The 13,955-nt window shown below is 60.2% G+C and overlaps 1 protein-coding gene and 1 long non-coding RNA gene across 4 annotated transcripts in view; both read left to right on the top strand.

The window, feature by feature from the left end:
- The window catches only part of TRAPPC12 (trafficking protein particle complex subunit 12), an 85,997-nt gene that overhangs the window by 59,278 nt on the left and 12,764 nt on the right, over nt 1-13,955 (top strand). For 2 of the 3 annotated variants that reach the window (XR_007462486.1, XM_049652610.1), the window contains exons 7-9: nt 404-476; nt 3,169-3,242; nt 8,313-8,411. Coding sequence is in view for 1 of the 3 variants with exons in the window: in XM_049652610.1 (XP_049508567.1) it covers nt 404-476; nt 3,169-3,242; nt 8,313-8,411 (246 nt within the window). In the remaining 2 variants the exon portion in view is untranslated. Of the gene's footprint in view, nt 1-403; nt 477-3,168; nt 3,243-8,312; nt 8,412-8,780; nt 9,254-13,955 lie in introns of all 3 variants that reach the window. The other variant, XR_007462487.1, reaches the window with a different exon arrangement.
- LOC125937727 (uncharacterized) lies at nt 6,080-7,719 on the top strand. The gene is made up of 2 exons (XR_007462490.1): nt 6,080-6,309; nt 7,095-7,719. It is a non-coding gene; the product is annotated as an uncharacterized LOC125937727 (long non-coding RNA).

Genomic DNA, 13,955 nt, shown 5'->3' with positions numbered 1-13,955 from the left:
AAGGCCGCACAGCCCACGGCTGAGGGGGGGCGAGCGGAGGGGCAAGACTGGCGTTTTTGAAGTTAACAGTCATCCTCGTGTGTAACACACTGGCCGCCTTTCTTGAAAAGAGAGGACGTCTCCTCTGTGTCTGAGGTCTCTCGAGTGCCTTCCGAGCGTCCTAGACCCAGACGCCACCACCGGCTGGAGAGCGGCCCCCTCTCCGTGGCCCCCTCTCCGCGTCCCCTCTCCGCGTCCCCTCCGTGTCCTGAGTGCTGACGTGTAAAAGGTGTCTGTGTGGGACATTCCTTGACAAATTTTTTTTCATACAGAGAAGTCTGCGTCTCCTAGAATCTGTTACGACGAAGTCTGGAAGCAAATTCGTTTTTCACGATTTTGTTGTTCTCCTTTGGAATTGCCGTAGATCCTGACAAATCTGGAGCAGGGCTTGGCTGAGGACGGAAGCGTGAACAGCATCGCACCGGAGAACAGACGAGGTCAGTGCGCAGACTGCTCGTTAAGCGACTGCCAGCCCCAGCGGTTTTCTTCATGCCCCCCCCCCGCCCCGCCTTCTCTCTTAGTAAGGCCTCCGTCCTCGCGTGCATCTGTTGGCTCGCCCTTGTTTGGGAAGCCAGGCGCCAGGCCTGGAGCTCTTGGTACAGGAAGGGCAAGCCCAGGCATGAGGCCTGCCCGCAGGGAGCCCCATCGGGTGCAGGAGCCCCACTGCACCCAGAGGTCCCGGAAGCCAGCGCAGCTCCTGCGGCAGGCAGGTGCTGGGGGAGAGGAGCTGGGCCTTCCTGGGGGAGGGGCGTCCCTGGGGTGGGGACTGCCCTCCAGAGCCACAGCCTTGGCAGAGAGGGGCACCCAGAGGCCCCAAAGTGCTGGAGAGGAGAGGAAGGGGGGCCCTGCGCGCCGCCTAGGAGGCCAGGATGACCCTGAGCCCCAGGCTGCTGGGAACCAGTGAGGAGAAGGTCATCCCGTCTGTAACTTCTTGAGAACATTCGGGATGAACTGCTAATTACACTTCAAAATCCAACTCGAGGGGCGCCTGGGTGGCGCAGTCGGTTAAGCGTCCGACTTCAGCCAGGTCACGATCTCGCCATCCGTGAGTTCGAGCCCCGCGTCAGGCTCTGGGCTGATGGCTCGGAGCTTGGAGCCTGTTTCTGATTCTGTGTCTCCCTCTCTCTCTGCCCCTCCCCCGTTCATGCTCTGTCTCTCTCTGTCCCAAAAATAAATTAAAAAAAAAAAAAAAAAAAAAAACAAAATCCAACTCGATCGGTGCCCCCGAGAGGCCCCTCACCCACCGCTGACTCCTCAGGGCCGCCCCTCTCCTTTCCACACAACACCTGCCTGTGGCACCTCCGGGGGCTCCGCCGTTTGCCCCTGTGTGCCCCACACGGAGCGAGCTCTTGTGACCACCGGCCAGCGTGGGTTATCCTGGCGAGCGGTGCTTCCTCTGCAGCTGCCAGAGGCAGGGAGCTGCACTGATGCCCCCAAGGGCATGGTGACCCTGACAGAAGGGGACAGTGGTGACCCTGAGAGAAGAGGGGAGTAGGAGGGGCAGGAGAAGTTTGCCTTTGGGGCCAGCAGCACTGGGCTGCATTTATGCTTTAAATACAGTGTCCTTTGTGTGAGAAATCCCAAAGGACAGCCAGGTTTGTAGGGGTGTGTGTGTGTGTGTGTGTGTGTGTGTGTGTGTGTGTATGTGTGCACGCGCGCACACATGCACTTCCGAGTCATGTAACTGCGGCTGAGTTAGCAAGGAGGCGTCACTCACCCTCAGATGTCCCATCCTCTCGTACTGGGTGCCAGTTTGGGAATTCGCAGATAAACACTAGATCTCAGAAAGCACTTCCTGGGTACCTAAGGGTCATAATAGATAAACAGTTTGAAGGTGAACGGGGGCTTCCTCCCAGAGCTGGAATTAGCACACGAAAGAGGGCCGTGGGTGAGCCTGGGTGGCGCAGTCGGTTAAGCATCAGACTCTTGATTTCTGCCCAGGTCACGAGCGTAGGGTTGTGGGATTGAGCTCCGTGCTCAGCAGGGAGCCTGCTTGGGATTCTCTCTTGCTCTCTCCCCGCAAAAAAAAAAAAGAAAAAAAAGAAACAAGTCCGTGGAGATAAACTGCAGTTCGGTGAGACCACATGTTGTGTTCATCAACAAAAGATAGTGTTGAGAACTCTTCTTTTCACAAAAATGATGTTGTAAGCACCTAATATATTTTTAATTGCTTAAAGGCGCAGGGAGTTAAGTTCCTAATTCTAGCAATTAAGTCTATTGTGTTCTTAAGCAGGTCCGAAAATAAGCATACTTTCTGGGCAGGTGTTATCCTACCCGCCCGTTGGTCCTGGCACATGGGAAGGGCAGCATGTGGGCAGAGCAGGGTAGGCCGGCTCACGGAATGACAGTCCTTCGGGCACCGCCGTCCTCCGGGCCTGTCGGCCGCTGCAGCTGCCACCGGGCAGACACCCGCTGGGGAGCCAGCTCTGCTTCTGCGTCATCGCCGCCCTGCCGTCACACGTGAGGGTGCTCGCTGCCACCACGATGGTGCCCACAGGGTCTGCAACACAGATAGGACAGCGGTTGCCGCTTCTGTTTAAAAGGCTCTGAAGGGGCGCCTGGGTGGCTCAGTCGGTTAGGCGTTCAACTTCGGCTCAGGTCGTGATCTCGCAGTCTGTGAGTTCAAGCCCCGCGTCGGGCTGTGTGCTGACAGTTCAGAGCCTGGAGCCTGTTTCGGATTCTGTGTCTCCCTCTCTCTCTCTGACCTGACCCTCCCCCATTCATGCTCTGTCTCTCTCTGTCTCAAAAATAAATAAAGGTTAAAAAAAAATTTTTTTTTTTTTTTAAATAAAAGGCTCTGAAATGGAGACCTTGAGAAGGCGACCTCAGTAAGTGGAGCCCAGCGTGCGGGCACCCTGCAGCCCCGTGCCCTGTGCCCCCCAGGCAGGTGGCCGTGACTGGGCCATGTGGTCTCCTGTCCGCCCTGAAGCTGACCGGCCACCTTCCTGTTCTCATGGCTGTGTCACTTCTGCGTCCGTTCTCCTCCCAGGGCCAAGAGCACCGGCCTGATGCCCTGTGCTCGGCAGCCTGGTGACAGGGGACCTTCTAGGCCAGAAGTCACAGGACCGTCGCTGACAGCCAGGGCTCGCCTCCAGCTGGCACACGCTCACCACTGCCCCTCTCTTGCAGCCTCCGTTCGGCTGTGGCGGTCGCGCCTGGGCCGGGTGATGTGCTCCATGGCAAACTGCCTGCTCCTGATGAAGGTACGTGGGTACAGAAGAGGGCGTCCGTGGTGAGGAGACGTCCACGGGCAGCCGCGGGTTCCCGGACTCGCCCTGGACCCGTTTAACGTGTATGGAAGGAAATTTCAGCACAGCGTAGAGTTTACACTGCCACGTTGAAGTGTTGAAACCTGCGTCTAGACGATCTAACTAAAACCATCATTCGTTCCCCCTCCTTCTCGTTCCCTCTCCCTTCCCCCCCCCACCCTTTCCCCCTCCCCACCCCCATTTCTCCTATTTTCCTCTGGATTCCATCCCAGAAAGGGAGCCCTTGTTCTCCCCGTGTTAGAGGAAGGGTTTCCCCTGGTCCTGGCAGGACTTGCTGACTGATGCTTGTGGTATCGGGAGACAGGTTTCCCCAGAAGACCTGTGTCTCAGGGACGCCACCCAGAGCCTTCGGCCCCCGTGGAGGCAGCTCGCAGATCGGAGAGGATGAATGGACGCCTGGGTCCTTTGTTCTCTCATCTTTTCCCAGCAGGCCCTCGCCAGCCAAACAGCAGGGTCTGGCTCCTCGCTTTGGCGGGAGCCTGACCGCGCCCCCCGTCCCCCCCCCCCGGCTCCCCGGGCGGGCAGGTCAGGGACCCACACCCCCTAGAAGCCCTGCCGCAGCTGCCGCTGCAAGAATCCGTTAGCCTCGGACACCCAGGCGCGAACACCTGGGCTCTTATGAGAGCAAGTCTCTGAGTCCCCCACAGGTCAGCCCAAGGTCATTCCTGAGCTTAATCTTTAGCAAAGCAGAGCAGGCGGTTGATAGGGTGGCAGAGCTCCGTGGCTGGCCCTGGCGCGCAGCCCCGGGAGCGGGTCCCGTCCTGGGCACAGTGCAGAGGGCTTGGCCGCGGGCATAAATGCACAGCCCCGCCCCGTGCCCGTCAGGAGGACGTGTGGCCTGAACCCGCCGTAGGGCAGCCTGCACGGCTCCCATCCCGGTGGCCCCTGTAAAGGCGTGACACCAGGGCACAGTGACCTCGCAGCACCCTGCACGTCCCGGAGCCCCAGGCGCCTTCTCTAAAACGGGGCACAGAGCTGGTATCTCTGAAACCCGCAGCTGTGACATTCACGCAGCCCCCCCACCCCCCAGGCACACACGGCCAAGGAGCTCAGGTCTCCCTTCAGTCCGCACACCTGGCGTTTCTGACAGGGTGGCTTGGCCGGCCCTGCGGTGCCCGTGTCCCTCGACTGCACCCCAGGGCAGGCCACCCCCGGCATGTGCGTGGGCGGATGCCCTCCAAGCAGGCCGTTCTCCCCAGCCTGCTGAGGACGGTCGCCAGCTCCTGGAACCCCGTCCCCCGCACCAGAAAGCCAGCTGCTGATGCGGAGAGAGCAAACTGTAAATTCACAGGGCTGACTTTTCTTCAGTCTCGGGGCCAAAACTCCCCAGGAGGGACGCTACCTGTCCCCCTGCCGACTTTTATTTGCATTGTTAAGACGTTAATAGCACATTATGGGAGGATTTCTTTGTTGCGCTGTGGTGGTAACAATGCCCTTAAGCACCAAATGTAACTTTTCTACCGACTTCGCTGGGACTCCATACCGAACATATTATTGCTGCAAAAATGCTTTCTGATGAATGCAATTTGAGACTTTAGACGAGTCTTCGTTTCCTTGAGTTCAAGTGCACGTTTGGCAAAGGTCTCCGCGTGTTTGTGCCCTGTTGCCATGGTGAGCGCGCGCGGCACTGCGGGGTCCTGTCCTCGGGGTTCGTGCACGGCCGCCGGTGGCCCCTCTACTCGGCCGTTTCCTCGCTCTGAGGGCCGGCTGTGTTACGGGGAAATAAATACTAACTTCCTTCTGATGAGAAGCGGACGTTTCAGCCCCAAGTACCCGCAAAGCGTACCGTGGGGCGCGGTTACTTGTGTCACGTGGCCGGCGACGTGTCCATATGACGTACTGTCGGGGCGGTTACGTGTGTGACGCGGCCGGGGACGTGTCCGCACAACAACGTCGGGAGTGGTTACGTGTGTGACGTGGCGCGGGACGTGTCCGCACGACGTCGGGCGCCGTTGCGTGGCCCGGGACGTGTGCATCGCTGTGGTGTCGCAAATGCAGCTCTCGTCCCCAGACTCGCGGAGGGCGGGGCGCCCGTGCGGGTCGGCCCTGCGGGTGATGTGCCTGCGCCCTCAGGTGCGCCCCTGAGGGTCCCACGTCCCCCCCCCCCCCCTCCTGGGCCGCCCGTCGGGGCGCCTCAGGTCACGGAGGGACCGTGCAGGCGCGTAGACCAGCTTCTTCCCGCCTCAGTCTCCCCGCACAAACCCTTTCTGGCTGCAGACGGACGTGAGCCCTGCTCCACGGCCCCCAAGCCGGCGGAGCTGCAGAAGGGCGACGGGTGCGCCCCGAGCTGACCCAGGCCCGTCCCCCTGAGCAGGTCCCTCGCGGCCTTCCTCAGAGCCGGTCGTGTGGTCTGCAGCGGGGCGGAGTGGGGCCACCTTGAGCGTTTGCCTTTCGAGGGGCCGCATTTCCTCCGCTTGCAGGAAGTAAGCCATTTCCGGCAGTGATCGTCCGCTTAGGAAGCTCTGCAACCCACGCCCGCGTTATCTGAGCCCAGGGCCCCTGGAAGCATCGCAGAGGCCGCCCCTGAGGCTGCGGCCGCCCCTGGGCGTCCAGAGCGGCACCGGGACCGCCGTGATCTCGCGGGGAAGCCAGCCTTCCCGCGCGCCCCCCACGCCTGCGGATCCGCCCTGGAGGGTTCTCCCAGGAGGTGGTGTTTTCACAGATCCACGCGGCCGTTACTCCGTCAGGGGTCCTTGCTTAGTTCTTTCCACGTCACGTTATCTTCGGAAACACGGACTCCTGGCCTCAAGCACCGAAACACGGTTGTCTTGCCAGCCGGAAGTGGGCAGGTACCGCCCCGCACGTCCTGGCTCCGGCTCGGCTGGGCGCTCGGTAGAGTGAGTGACGCACGAGCCAAGACCTGCGGCACGTGGACTGGCCCGGATCAGTGACACTCGGGCGCCAACACCAACGACAGAAGGGTCTTCTGTTGACTGGAAACCAACAGCGAGGGCTGGGTGTTAAATCACAGCAGGCGACTTCCCCACCAGCAGGCGTCTGGGTAGGCCTCGTGCTTGTGGGGGCACCCGGGCACCCTCTGCTGGGGCCTCAGCCCCCCCAGGGGAGGGGCCTCTGAGCGCGCACGCGCACACACACACACACACACACCCCTCATGCACACACCTGATCACACGCACACTTCCACGTTCGCACTAGCACGCACACACTTGCTCATGCTTGCGAACGCACACCTACACGTTTACGCTAGCATGCACACGTGTACACAGATGTTTTCACACTCATGCTTTTACACACCCACTTGCTCACACGCTGATGCATACACGGTAGTGCACGTTCACATGTTCACACTTGCATGCACATACTTGCTGATGCTCGTGCACCCCCCGTGCCCACACCTGCTCTCATGCTTGTGCTCACACTTGTGCACTTACGCACCTCCGTGGTTTCTCACACTCATGCTTGCACGCACTTGCTCATGCTTGTGCTCACACTTGGGCACACATTCGTGCACGGCTTGGTTTCTCACACTCGTGCTTGCATGTACACTCGTGCGCTTACGTGCACTCACTTGTGAGTGCACTGACACACTTGTGCCTGCTTATATACGTGTGCACACACAGCACTGGAAACAGCACAGCCCTGCTGTGGGCAGCAGGGGCCCCAGGAAAGGATGGCAGGTGCTGTGAGGCTCCTTGTGAGCACCACACCTTCAGTAAAATTTGTCTTCGTGGGTTTTCCTTGAAAGGGCCCGACTGGAAAGGTTTTTACTCTTTTCCTGCTAAACTGAAATTTTACTTGTCACCTGTCTCTCTATCACCATTCCAGTTAGCAAGCTAGTAACTGCGAATGTGGAGGAACGAAGAACAAGCCAGGAGAAAAGTGCCTGCAGCCAACATTTCCTGCCGGCCGTGTGCTGGGACTCAGGAACAGCACAGCGCCCGGCACGGAGCCTGCTCCGCAGACGTCACAGCGATCACGGCTGTTCTGGAGAGCCTGGCTTTGTTGGGGGACCCGAGAGGGGCCAAGGGCTGTGTCCTGGGGGACCGGTCCCGCCTCTTACGGACCGACAGGGGTTCCGTTAGTGTCCCGGCGGGCCGGCGTTGGGAGCGCAGCAGGGGGTGCAGAGATGGTCAGGTCCTACCCGGACCCCCAGGGCAGCGTGAAGGGTGCTCCCGACGCAGTGAGAGAGGGCAGCTGCTGGGGTGCACGGCCAAGCACCGTGGCCAGCGGAGCCTGCTGAGTGTCCCACGTACACCTGCCTGGTGCGCTCAGAGAGCCCCCGCACCACATTCCAGCGCTCTCCCCAGCGAGCCTGCCCTGGGTCTCGTGCTCGCTCTCAGCTAAGTTGTTTGGTGGGGGTTTCTGTTTAAACATAAGAACTTTTCCTCAACTTTTAGCCTAGAAAACGTTTAAGAGATGCTATTAATAAATTTGGTTTAGGGGCACATGGGCGGCTAAGTCAGTTAAGTGTCCAACTTCGGCTCAGGTCACAGTCTCACAGTTCATGGGTTCGAGCCCCGCGTCGGGCTCTGTGCTGACAGCTCGGAGCCTGGAGCCTGTTTTGGATTCTGTGTCTTCCTCTCTCTCTGCTCCTCCCTCACTCACACTCTATCTCCCTCTCTGTTTCAAAAACAAACATTTAAAAAATTGAATGAAAAATAAATAAATTTGGTTTATGTCATTGGCAGTGATGACAAGGTGAAATTCACCAACTCACTTAATTTTGTCAAGAAAGAAAGCGAGAGTCCAGGTGAATTCCTAATTGCTATTTAGAAAGTGGAAGCAGGATGGACCTCAGCTCCTGAGGGAGAGGAAGGCATTTCCCGAGTCTGGTTACGAACAAAACTCAGGGTCCTATTTGCCACGTGGTCAGGCAGGCTTGCGCTCACCTCCCAGGCCCAGCACTGGGTTTTCCGCATCCTCCCGGCTCGTGTGTCGACGTGCCCTATCTTCACGTGTGAGTCTGCAGGCACTTGAGCTTCTGATTTTGTACAGCAGTGACCTTCCTAACCCAAAATCCTCTTTCGGGTTCTGTCCCCGTAGGATTACGTGCTGGCTGTGGACGCCTATCACTCAGTCATCCAGTATTACCCCGAGCAGGAGCCCCAGCTACTGAGTGGTATCGGCCGGATCTTCCTACAGGTACGGGCTCCCCCCTCCCCACCCCCTGCCGGGCACCTGAGCTACAGGGGGTGGGCCCCGCAGGGGTGGCCTGGGACTCAGTGGTAATTCCGTGTTTAGGAAACAGAAAACGTTTTGTGTCAGGTGTCTGTTAAAAGGTTTAGTTTTTTACAGTAGCTCCGTTTTGATGGTATTAAGTCCCCGTTGGCTTTGACGTGATTAGGACGCACATTGCTAAATGTGAATTTACAGGTTTTCATGGGCAAGGCACTGAAACAGATTATTTTAGAAATCGTCCTGTGGCAGTAGGAAAAGGGTTGATAAAACCATCAAGAACGTTCTTTCCGCTTGGCCGATACTAGCGTAACTTGCTGATATCTTGCTGGAAAGGGCACCTGAATGTGTGCGGAGGCACAAAGGACGCACATCTGGAAGCAGCGGTCCAGCAGCGCACGAGGGGAGGGACGACACCTCTCGCCAAGAGCATCGCTGATCCGGGATGAGCTTTCCTGGACCCCTTGGCGACGGAGTGATGAGTGCCCTCCTCACTCCTGTCTCTCCCAGGACGGCAATCCCACCCTTGCGGGCTGAGCCCAGGCGGCCTCTGCCCCCCTCCCACCCTCGGGGCGTAGGGCTTTCTGCCATAACACCCGGGAGCAAAGTCGGAGAAGGGTCAGAAGTACGTCGAGCACCACTGGCCCTGAGCAGGCGCCACGCCCAGCCAGCCCTGCCGAGGGTACTGCCGGCCACTTTACAGATTAGCAAACTGAAGCTTCCCTGTGGTTGAGTCGCCCGCCCGAGGTCCCAGAGATCCGGCAAACAGAGCCTCTGTGAGCCCAGAGCTCAGGTGGTTTTCACCGAAGGTGGGTCCTGTCCACCCCCGTCCTCACTCCACGCACACATGCGCACCTCTCTCCCCCTCCCACAAGGCATACTGCTCCTGGGGAGCACAGACGGGTTGCAGGGACAGCCTGACAGTGAAGGCCAGCTGTGGTCTCGGAGTCCTTCCCAGGGCACTCAGGGGCCTCTGTTGTGGGGCCGTTAAGGGCGACCCTCACTAAACCGGGTGCTGAGGAACGCACACCGTAGAGGCTGGAGGACCCAGCTTTCTGTCTGTCTTGGTGCTTAGCTAGCAGGTGAGCCCGGGCGAGCCGCCGAACTGAGCCGCATTGTCTCTGTGCGCCGTGGATGCTCGTTAGCGTCCTTTGGGGTCACTGAGCAGACAAAGCAGGACCGTCCGTGTAAGAACGCGGTGCCGTGGGGGTGCCCGGCCGGCTCAGCCACTAGAGCGCGTGACTCTCAATCACGCGTGTGAGTTTGAGCCCCGCGCCGGGTGTAAAGATTACCCTAAAAAAATAAAACCTTTAAAAACAACAAGAAAAAAAGAATACAGTGCTGTGCCTGGGATCACGCTGATCATCGAAATGAAATATCCTGCGTCTGCTCTAATTCCTCACCACTCAGGACAGTCTTCATTTCTGAGTCATAATTTACGTAATCTGAGGACTCCACGCCTGACATCCATTTACGAATCCTGAGATACGAAAGCACATCCTCCTGTGGGAGTCACGGGAGTGACAGGACTGAGGCCCGGATCTCGGAACGGATAGTACCGAAGCCGCGGGGACTTGGCGAGACTGCCCTGTAGACGTTTCCGGCCCGGCTCCGAGCGGGTCCAGCGTCACCAGGGGAGGTGGTGAGCGGTGCAGGGAAAGCTCTTGGTGTCCTCCCGTTCTCAGGGCTGGGGAGGTGACTGCTGGTCAGGAACACCCCCCCCCCCCCCCCAGTGTGAAGACAGGCCACAGGAAGCTGGTTGACTGGACTCCGAAGTCCCCACCACGTGGCCGGGAGACCTTGTCACCTCGGACTATTTATCAAACGCCTGTCACTGATACTTCTGTTGCTGAAGAACAATGGTGTGAACTTTGGTTTTGTAAAGGAAATCGAGATGGCAGGACTCACCGTTTATGACACGTTCCCATCGGAGCTGGTCAAAGGTGGCCTCGCTCGGTTGACAGGTCATCTGTTACCGCATCCGTGCGCCGAGCAGGAAAGGCAGGCACAGGTAAGGTCTTGGTCGGCGGGGTAAGCGTGCTGCCTGACGCGTCCGGATCTGAGAGGAGAGAGGACGGCCGCTGAGCAGGTCTCGTGCTCGGAGACCCGGGAGCCCTTACGGAAGCTGAGGCTCCCGGTGGAACGTTGCTGTTCCGGGCCGGCGTGGTCGTGCGCCTCCCGTAGCCCGTCCTGTGATCTGCCAGTGTTGAGGCGCCGGCGACAGCTTCCCGCCTGCTCTACGGGGAGCCCGTGCTGCCACAGTCAGGGTTCACGGTACAGGTCTCCCTGGGAGAAACCACACGGTGGCTTGCATTCGTGGGGAGTTCTAGAGCTTTCTGGACCCCTGTGATAAAGAGCGAGTCCTAGGGCCCGGTGGCCATGCCTCTTTGTCCTGACCTGCCCTGCACCCTCACCTGCTTCCTGATGCCCGTGCCCTGTACAGCAGGCGTGCTCGCTGCCGAGCTCTGGTTTCTTTCCGGTCGCCCCAGCAGGCGCCCATCCGCACCCGGGTTCAGAAGCGGTGCTGGGACCGGCCCCTCCAGACCGGGCCACTGCCTGAGGGCCCCTGTCTCCAGTCTCTGCGTTCGGCCCCCCAGAGGGGCCCAGAGGCAGCGTGGGCACGTGCGAGTGGTGGCACTGCCCTGGCCTCCAGCCCCGGCTGGCTCCCATCCACCCCAGACCTTAGCCTCCTGAAATGCCGCTCCCTTCTGTCATCCTCGGTCAGAGCCCCTGCTGGCGCCTCATGGCTTACCTGTCGGGTAAGCTCACACCTGAAGCCCGCGCTCAGGGCCCTCCCAGATTCGGCACTAACTCCTGCTTTGCAGCCTACTTTTCTCCCTGCTTGGGCTCCCTTTCCCTCTGCCTGCCTGTGCAGGTCTTGCCTGTCCTCTAGGGCACCGTGAAGTCACCTGGACCCCTCGATGAGCTCTCCCCTGACTTCTCTCCCAAGGCATCTTGGAGAATAAATGCACGCGGCCCCGGAGCTGAGTGGGAGAAGACAGGCCACGGGAGCCAGCTCGGGGCCGTGTGGCTCTGAGCAGGTCATGTGACCTTGCTGGGCTTCGGTCCCCTCTGTGAGATAGCGAGTCGGGGATCTCAGCAGAGATCGGACTGTGCACGGGGCCTGGGACACGTGTGGTCTACTGGGTTTCTGTGCCTCTCAGCCTCCCGCCGGCCTCGAGCAGTGGGGCACGCCTAACTCCCACCAACCGAAAGGCAGAGCCGCCCCAGACAGTGGCTAACCCCAGGATGTCGGGGTGGGGAGCTCCCTAGAGACACTGACGCACACAGGCCGGGAGCCCACAAGCTGCCTGGGGACGTGCGCACGACGCCTGGCCACGTGGTCCGCGTTCCAGCCCCAGAGCCATCCTGCCGGCGTGTGTGCTCGTGTCTAACCTTACGCCTCAGCTCACATTAAGGACGTGTTTGGTGGGATGAGATGATGAGAGCCGGTCACGGGGGGCGGAGCCTGGCATGGTGTTCTGTTACGTGGCCCTGACCCGTAATAGTGCAGAAACAGGACATTTGGGGACCAGACGAGGTCTAGCCAAGTGGAACGAAGTTTCTGGAGAATACCACACGGCTGGGCGCTACACTTCCCTGTGTCTCACGTGCTGCACCGCCCCACCCTCCGTCGGGCCAGCAACAGCTAAGCCACAAAGGAAGGCGCGTGGGCGGATACCCAGGGGCCAGACCGGTGCCACGTTGCATTAGGTCTCCTAACAGAATGTACTGTACTTGTGAGGAGCTACCCCCATTCTTTCCAAGAGGCTCGACCTCATGGCCATTAAGAGCAAATGGTTAGCTGTTCAGTTTGTGCACTGATCACATAGATGGGTGGGAAGACCTGACTTGGACACACAGGTCAGGACAGAATGTTCTAGATGCAGTCTGTAGGGAGCAGGCCCTCTCGCCTCCCACCCACACACCAGGCGCCTGGGCCTGCCCCTTCTCGGCCCCTTCTTGCCCCCAGTCTTGCTGCACAGCCTCCTGAGAGCCCCCGCCGTCCATGCAGAGGAGGTGAGCGGTTGTTCTGGGGGGAGGGTCAGGTGGAACGGGGTCTCTGCTCCTGAAGGCACTGGGAGGCTGCAGACGCGATGGGAGGTGCTCTGTACTCTGAGGGAGCCCTCCCACGGTCCACCGAAGGGCGGTGAAACACGTGCACACGCAGAGGAAGCGTGTATTCACACTTTACGGTGACTCCGCACCAAGGCCCCCACTCCGTCCTTCTGGGCTGTGATCTGTCTCAGCGGCAGGAGAGGAAGGGGTGGAGGGGTCCTGGGTGCCGTCCCTCACGGCCGCAGACTGTGCCTTGGTGACGTCCGGAGCCGAGGGCCCACGAGCTGCTCACGGGAGAGCCGGTGTCCACGGCCTGGCACGGAGCCGGAAGGGGCCGGTGGCCAGGCAGGAGCCTTCGGCGCAGAGCGCGGCGAGTGCAGGCAGACCGGCCTCCGCGGCAGCGCGCACGGGACCGGCGGCGAAGGCGACGCTCAGTCCTCCGACGCCGCGGCTCAGGGGCCTCCGGAGGTGGGGTGCGCCCAGCGTGCCCCGGGGGCAGCCACGCGGGTGGGAGTGGGGCGTGAAGGACGGTCGGGGGCCGTGGGGACAGGAGGCGCCTGCGGGGTGCAGGCTGCTTGTTCATCCTGCCTGGCTCGCAGCAGGGCAGAGGGAGCAGGAGCCAGGCTCAGGCTCAGGGCTGCGCAGGGACTCGGGGGAGGGGAGGGACATTGCTGCTCGGGGGCTCTGGGGGCGGGGACGTCGCTGCGCGGGAGCACCTGCCGAAGGGAACCAGGAGAGAGCGGCAGCGGCGTGTCACCGTTACTGGCATGTGTGCACTAATCTGGGGGGGGGCGGCCCCTTCCGGAAATGGCGGTTTGAGGGGGTTTAAAGGGGGGGGGGGCGCCTGGGTGGCTCAGCCGGTTGAGCATCCGACTTTGGTTTCAGCTCTGGTCACAATCTCCCCATTCGAGCCCCGCGTCGGGCTCTGTGCCGAGAGTGCGGAGCCTGCTTGGGATTCGCTTTCTGCCCCCTCCCCCATTCAGTATGTGCGCTCTCAAAATATATTTTAGGTATGAAAATATTTCCTATATATAAGCGTAAAGATTTGGGCTAAGTGGTTTTTCTAGATGAATTTCCAGCCCGTGTTTCTGTAAGTAAAGGTCGGAGGTAAACAGGAGAAGCCCCTGGCTTTCAGCTGATACAAATCTCACGGCGGCAGGCGCCCTCCCGAGGCCCTTGCGGTGGCCCTGCTGGGGCCCAGCCACTGGGACAAGGGGTTCTCACTGTCACAAACTGGCGAGGCCCCCGGGGACCCCGCGCCTCCGCAGGGCCGCCTCTTGCCCAATTTGCAGGGTGGGAGGGAGCCCAGCCTGCTGTCCCAGCTGAGGCCAAGGAGAGAGAGAGGCCGCGAGCCCTGGTTTCTGCTGCAGAAATACACACGGGGTCCGTCCCCCCGAAGGACAACACCGGTGGGGGAGCCCCGCACAGGCATGCTCCTCTTGGGCTCCGCGT

Source organism: Panthera uncia (assembly GCF_023721935.1).
Source record: "Panthera uncia isolate 11264 chromosome A3 unlocalized genomic scaffold, Puncia_PCG_1.0 HiC_scaffold_12, whole genome shotgun sequence".
Lineage (NCBI taxonomy): Eukaryota > Metazoa > Chordata > Mammalia > Carnivora > Felidae > Panthera > Panthera uncia.
Note: the sequence above shows the minus strand (reverse complement) of the source record. Positions and strands in the feature narration are given on the sequence as shown.